Below are 8,073 nucleotides of genomic sequence, written 5' to 3'. Positions count from 1 at the left end.
TACCTCTTAAATCTTTCAAGTCTCTTTTGTTCTTCTTCTTATGCCTCTGGCCTGACCTCAAGCCGAACCGGAATAACAGGTTGTGCCGGTATTATACCCGGAACCTGACCAACGTGAACCTGCTGCTCTGGAGTTGTGGTAGGAGTCTGAGCTACTCCATCAATCTGCGAAATATTTGGTGCAACAGAGATCAATCCCGCTTGAGTTAATATACCAAACATACTTAGCAACTGTGCTAAAGTCTCCTAAAGTCCGGGGGTAACAACAGGTGTTTCTGGTACCTGTACCCCAACTGAAGCTACTAGCGGCTCCTCAACTGCTATTCTGACAGGTGCTCTAGTCGCGGCACGTGCCCTTCCTCGACCTCTACCTCGGCCTCTACCTCGGCCCCTGCCTCTTGCAGCCCTAGCAGTATGTGCGGATGCCTACTCAGCCAACCCAGTAGCACGTGTCCTCACCATCTGTTAGAGAATAAAGATACAAAAGCTCAAATTCCACAATCAACAAATCCGCACGACAGGAATGAACTAAGTGGAAATTTCCTAACAGTTTTGTAGCCTCTCGAAGATAAGTACAGATATCTCTGGACCGATCCGCAAGACTCTACTAGACTCATTCATGACTCGTAGAACCTATGAACCTAGAGCTCTGATACCAACTTGTCACGACCCAAAATCCCACCACAGGCATCGTGATAGCACCTAGTCTCTAAGACTAGGTAAGCCGATTTCAATTACATTTTGAAGCCTGTTTTTAATTAAATAAGTAATCAAAACTAACAGCGGAACAAATATGAATATACAACCTCCCAAGACTGGTAGTACTGAGTTACGAACTCTAACTGAATACATGGAATGATCACAAGGACCAAATATACAATACCATTTGATTAAAAATTAACAGTACAATGAAATGAAAAGACTCCAAGGGACTGCGACAACCAAGCAGCTCTACCTTGAATCCTTACTATCCCACTTTAACTCTGCTCAAGTCCGATATCTCCAATACCTGGCTCTGCACAAAAATGTGCAGAAGTGAAGTATGAGTACACCACGGTCAGTACCCAGTAAGTATCAAGACTAACCTCAGTGGAGTAGAGATGAGGTACAGTCAAGACACTCACTAGTCTAATAACCTGTGTAATATAGTATACAAAATAATACTGGAAAATAACTAGCAATGATAACACAAATCAACCAATGATATGCCGGCATAGCAACAAGAACTCTGTTAATATTACTTAACAAATAATAAATACAAGTACACCCAAGTAAATCAAGTCCTTCAAATAAATATCTTTCACATAAAATTCTTCCAAATAATTATTTTTCAAATATAATTTCTTCAATAAATATTTTTCAAATATGCTTCCTTTGAATAATTTTTTCTCAAATAAAATTTCTTTAAATAAATATCTTTCGAATGTAAACCTTTCCAATAAATACTTTTGCATAAAAATCCTTCCAATTAAATATTTTGAATATAATTCCTTCAATTAAAAAGTCACTTTGTGACACTTCATTTCATAATCATTCAACCACGGGTCTCATCCCATTTTCATATTTTTTCATAAACACGGGTCTCAGCCTATTTTTCATATTTCCACGGCACTTCGTGCCCATAATTAAATTATTATATTTTCCTGGAACCTTGTGCCCTCATTTCATATCATAACTGCATGGATAATTCCCGTGCCAATATCCTCATTATCTACTCACGGCACCTCATGCCCATATTTCATTTTATAATTCACCTGGCAATAGCCACAGACTCCCAATTTCAACATAAATCCGATTATTATCAATTTACCAACAAAAAGACAAATTGCACAAGTTATAAAAATAAACACAAGGAAAAATCACAACATCACATAAAAATCACCAATGCAACCACTCCTCATCATCACATACCATCCCTGACAATAGCCACCCTTATCTCTCCTATAGCCACCCTTATCCCTGTGCCCTAACAATACCAATAGCCACCCTTATCGCTCCGCCTAGATAATATTCCAACAAACACAACAACAGTAAAATACTACCCTTATACCCACATAATATCAACGGTGAAATGCCACCCTTATCTCCTCAAAATAATAACTCACACAACACAACAATTTATACGAAAAATTATCACGGTAACATAACAAAATAATTTCATATCACAATTTGCCCGATGGCCACAACAAAAATTCCAAAGATACAACCAAGTCAATTAATTTTCACAACAAATAGACGAAAACTCCACACAATGTTTATAACACTCCAAAAACAATCAACAGAGATAGAAATTACTCAACATAAAGCAAAATCTTCATTAATCCAAATTTAGATAATTATATTAACCCTTCTTTTTAAACTTGCTTAATTAATTATTTGCATAAGGAAAATTCATAATTAAATTAAATTCCAAGAAATATTAAACCAACAATACTCACGAAATTTCATAATTATTTTAAGTAATAATTACATCAAATCGTCATATAAAACAAATTCAATAAATGTGATTTGAGGCATGGCAAATAAATAATTAAATATATGCCAACAATTACCCAATTTACTATACAATATTCCCTAGACTTTAACTCAATAAATTTTGCACATATTAACCCGAGTACGTACTCGTCACCTCACGTACTCGGCTTTTCACATATCACAAATGGCACATAAGACTCGATGCCTAAGGGGCAATTCCCCCACTCGAGGTTAAGCAAGACACTTACCTTTTTGAAGTTAGGCTGATATTCCAAAATAGCCTTCTTGCTTGAATTGACCTCCAGACAGCTCAAATCTATCCAAATTAATTGTATAACTTCATTAAAATTTATCGGAAATAATTACGGATAATAATACGTCGACTTAAAAATTTATTCCAAAAAGTCAACAAAAGTCAACGCGGGGCTCGCCCCTCGGAACCCGACATAATTTTCATGAAATTCGAACACCCATTCCGATGCGAATTCAACCATACTAATTTTATCGAATTCCAATAACAACTCGACCTCCAAATCATAAATTTATTTTTTTGGAAGATTCTACAAAAATCTTGATTTTTCTCCATTTAAATCCGAATTAAATGATAGATTCAAATGCATAATCATGGAAATTAATCAAAACTGGATAAGAATCACTTACCCCAAACACCCACGCAAGAATCTCTCCAAAAATCGCCTTCTACCGAGCTACTATTTTGATTTTGTGTTATGAACTCAAACCCCCATTTTTGGGACTTTTAATTCTGCCTAGATAGGTCTTCTTCGCGTTCGCGACCTCTGTCTCGCGTTCGCGAAGGCCAAAAACCCAGCTGCCTCAAATTCTTCTTTGCGTTCCGTGACCAGTGTCGCATTCGCGAAGGCCAACAGTTCCTGCTACCACATTTCCTCTTCGCATTCGCGGCATCCTTATCGCGTTCGCGATGACCAGCTGACCTGCTCCTTCGCGTTCGCGTTCGCGAAGGCCAAACGACCTCAGGCCTAACTCCTCCATTTCCTTATACGCATTCGCGACTGGCCCCTCGCGTTCGCGTAGGCTCATCAGGCATCTCTCCGCATTTGCGAGTCCTACTTTGCGTTAGCGAAGGCCAAATCCAACACCCCCAGAATTTGTTCTTCACGTTCGCGAAGAAGGAAATCAGATACCAGATACAACAGTTCCAAAACAACCCGAAATGATCCGAAACCACCCCGAAACACACCCGAGGCCCTCGTGACCCCGTATAAACACACAAACAAGTTCCATAACCTAACACGGACATGCTCGAGATCTCAAATCACATCGAACAACATTAAAATGACGAATCGCATCCCAAATCAAAATCTATGAACTTTGAACTTTCAAATTCTATAACTTATGTCGAAACACATCAAATCAATCCGGAATGACTTCAAATTTTGCACACAAGTCATAATTGACATTACGGACCTACTCCAACTTCCGGAATCGGATTCCGACCCTGATATAAAAAAGTTCACTTCCGGTCCAAATCTCCAAAAAATTGACTTTCGCCATTTCAAGCCTAAATCAGCTACAGACCTCAGATTCACAGTCCAGATACGCTGCTAAGTCCAAAATCACCCAATGGAGCTAACGAAACCGAAGGAACTCCATTCCAGAGTCGTCTTCCCACAGTTCCGACGACAGTCAAAATCCTAAGACTTAAGCTTCGGTTTTAGGTACTAAGTGTCCCAAATCACTCTGAATCATCCGGTAACTGAATTAAATCACGCATGCAAGTCAATACACATAATACGAAGTTGTGCAGGGTCTTATGCCATCGAACGAGACTTAAATTCTCAAAACGACCGACCGGGTCGTTACAATGATATTCCGGTAGATCCCCATGCTCTGCATATTTGCTTTGGGACAACGGAACAGTATTCTGGTAGATCCCTCTACTCTGCATATTTACTTCGGGACCACAGAACGGTATTCCGGTAGATCCCTTTGCTCTGCATATTTACTTCGAGACTACGGAACGGTATTCCAGTATATCCCCCTGTTCTGCATATTTACTTTGGGACTACAGAACGGTATTCCGGTAGATCCCCCTGCTCTCCATATTTACTTTGGGACTACAGAACGGTATCCCGGTAGGTCCCCCCTTATTTTTGCACATTTATGTTTGGGACTACGGGACGGTATCCTAGGAGATCCCATGTTGTTATTTTTGTGTACTGAGCTGTTGACTTGCTATGATTTCATTCTTGTCAAATTTCAATACTTATTTTTACTGCAATATTTCATTCTTTCTTAGTTTATTATATATATACCAGTAGGGCCCTGACCTGATCTCGTCGCTACTCGACCGAGGTTAGGCTTGGCACTTACTGGGTACCGTTGTGGTATACTCATGCCCTTCCCTACACATATTTTTCGTGTGCAGATCCAGGTACCACTTATCAGCCGCATTATCAGTGAGGCGAGGCAGCTGTAGAGACTTCAAGGTATATCTACCGTGTCCGCAGACCTCGGAGTCCCTATCTACTCTTCCCCATGTCAAACACTTCTTGTATTTCTTTTTGTTAGATTCTGGAATATAGAAACATTGTTCTCTTTCTATAGCTTGTGACTTACGATATTCCGGGTTTTGGGAGAGTTATGTACATTTCGAGACTGACCGTGGTATATGCCGAGTGGCATCTTAATTTATTATTTAGAATCTACCTGTAAATTGCTAGTTTTAATGTTTTTGTTTCATTTCTGCGAAAGTGTTAGGCTTACCTAGTCGTAGAGACTAGGTGCCGTCACGACGATTCAAGGAGGGAGAACTTGGGTCGTGACATTAAATCACCTACAAAATTTACTTGCCCTTCATATGTTTTCAACCAAAAGTCCCTTGTATAATAGGCGGAGCAGAAAGCCGATTTCTTTTGATATATACTGTCAATTGCAGCAATTGCATGTTCACAAGGTATCTCATCTAGCTGAAATTCAGAACAATCACATGTTCTTTTGTCTAGATCAACAATAAATTCTATACCCCCTTCTTTGACTTTGATTTTGAATTTGAGTCGATCAATGGGTAATACTCTAAATGTAAAAGCTGATTTAATTTTGTCTTCCAATGTTGCTTCTACCCAGTTTGATAATTCACCGAATATTCCTTCTGCTGCTGTCCTTCTTTCATAGAACCAGATTTACAATTTTTTTTGTATGAAATCCATCATTGTTAAAAGTGGCAATTCTCTTGCACGTCTCAAAACATTATTCACTAACTCAACAATATTTGTTGTTAGCATATCATATCGCCGTCTTGGACAATGTGAACGAGCCCATCTTCCTGGTGTTTCCTCCATCAAATAGTCAAATATTTTCTTATCAACAGCAGCTATTTGGGACATAAAGCCATCAAATTCTGATTGAATGTATACTCTTGCAGCACATTGAAACAGGTTTATTACAGTGTTTCTCACTCTTCTTTGCTTTAGATTCTTCTCTAAATGATATATGCAAATACCATGGTAGCACTCAAGGAAAACTTTTGCAATTCCGTTTGCAATGGCCTTATGTCGATCTGACAAAAACATTAAATCTTTACGAATGCCAATTGCTTTTCTTAATTCTCTGAAGTACCATTCATATGATTCGTTATTCTCTGAATCCGCTACCCCAAATGCTATAGGGAAAATCTGGTTATTTGTATCCTTTGTAACTGCCACTAATAGAACACCTTTATATTTATTTTTTAGAAATATTCCATCAACAACAATAAGTGATCTACAATACTTCCACCCAGAAATTGACGCCCCATACATAAAAAACATGTAAACAAACCTGTTACATTGAAAAGTAAATAAAATTTAGTTTTACGATATGACAAGCTGAATACTAAAGGATATTAGCATATGTGTGGCCACAAACACAAGAAATTTACCTGTTTTCTGCATCTCTCTTAATATTAGTATATGATCCTGGATTTTGTTGTTCGATCATATACAAATATGATGGCAGTTGCTCATAATTTTCTTCTGTTGTTCCTCTTAATAAAGATATCCCCTTTTGAATAGCACGCCATGCTTTTTCATAACCAACATCTATTCCATGTGCTCTTTTCATTTCTGAAATGACAAACTTAGGCTTTACTTCAGTAGCTATGTCTCTTAAGTTGTCAATAATGTAATCTCTAATCACATTTGAAGTTGCTTGTCTTTGATGTGACTTTCTAATGTCAACCGAGCATTCATGTGTTCTCTGAAATTTAACTGTTTTAAAAAGTGTTGATTCCTTAATTCTTGAACCTCGAACAGTCCAACCACACTTTTCATCAGTACATACCAAAGAGTATCTTGTATTACTTGATCTTTTCACATAGAACTCAAAGTGCTCCTTTATTGCTGCTAAGCAAAAACATCTAATCATAGCATTTTTGTCTAGAAAAATAGACCCCAGTTTTACATCATCCAATGATGCATTTTCCTTTAGTATTATTGATGGGGATTCTTTTGCCTTTCCTTTTGCTTTCCTTTTTCTCCCTTCAATTGTGTCTAGTGTTTTAAAGTGTTGATCTTCTACAGGAATTACACTCTCATTTTCCATTGTAATTTCATAAATCGGAATGTCTTGCTCTTCTGGTATTTCAGAAATCAGCATCAGTTGCTCTTCTGAAACATATGTGGTTCCCTTTAATAATTATTGATTGTCAATCTCTATTATTGTATTACCTTCTTGTTGTTGATATCTAATAAATTTTTCAGAAAGTATTTCTGATATATCAACAACAAATTTGGAACCTTTGTAGTATGGATCGTTTTTTTAAAAAGAACCATATAGGAAGTAAGTTCTTCATCTTTTGTCACATGTATTCCCTTACTAGTACCTAGATTGATATTAAGCCATACTGTTGCTTCAAACTTGTTCCTGTCGAACTCTATAACTTGAAAAATCTTATTCACGAATTCGTCAAATGAAGTCCCATCATTTATAAGCAGAAGCTTTGTTTTATGATCTAAATACTTATAATCTGGTGTCCATTTGCCATCGAAAGCAATAATCAAGAAATTTGTATGCATCTTGCATTTAATGTACACAAATAATTAGATATTAGGAATTTTATGAGTTTTATATATGAATTCAAAAGGCTTCAATCTATTATTTGAATCACAGATATTTCCAGTATAATAAGCTGGAAGATTCTGCATTTTTTATATTAATTAAGACAAGTCCAGTATATTATACTGGGTTATCTTTTTGCACCATTTGATATATTGTCTTTTCTGGTTTTGAATTAAAGATCCCTCCAGTATTATATGTTGCACAGTCTGTATCTTTTACATATGTAATCATAAAAGTTTAGCATTTTATTCACAATATTAGGGAAGCATTATAAATTTAGATGTGTTTCTCCTGGTTTGAATCACAGATACTTCCAGTATAATCTACTGAATTTTTTGAGTTTTACATATTAAATTAAGAAAAGTGCAGTATTTTATACTGGCGTTTTGTTCTATACCATTTTATTCATAATTTTTTGTAGTAGTTCGAATGAAAGATACTTCCAGTATAATACATTGGAATTTTATGAGTTTTACATATTAATTCAGAAAGCTCCAGCGTATTATACTAGTGTTTTGTTTTG

At 36.8% G+C, this 8,073-nt stretch overlaps 1 protein-coding gene across 1 annotated transcript; it reads right to left on the bottom strand.

The window, feature by feature from the left end:
• Window positions 1-5,635: 5,635 nt before the first annotated feature.
• Window positions 5,636-7,507, bottom strand: LOC107805439 (uncharacterized). Its single transcript, XM_016629481.2, has 3 exons — window positions 7,262-7,507; window positions 6,373-7,118; window positions 5,636-6,272 (listed from the first exon to the last, which is right to left on the bottom strand). The coding sequence occupies exons 1-3, from the start codon at window positions 7,505-7,507 to the stop codon at window positions 5,636-5,638; spliced, it is 1,629 nt and encodes a 542-aa protein (XP_016484967.2).
• Window positions 7,508-8,073: the final 566 nt, after the last annotated feature.

Source organism: Nicotiana tabacum, unplaced genomic scaffold, assembly GCF_000715075.1.
Source record: "Nicotiana tabacum cultivar K326 unplaced genomic scaffold, ASM71507v2 Un00002, whole genome shotgun sequence".
Taxonomy (NCBI): domain Eukaryota; kingdom Viridiplantae; phylum Streptophyta; class Magnoliopsida; order Solanales; family Solanaceae; genus Nicotiana; species Nicotiana tabacum.
The sequence above is the reverse complement of the archived record's forward strand: the minus strand, read 5'-3'. Positions and strand labels throughout refer to the sequence as shown.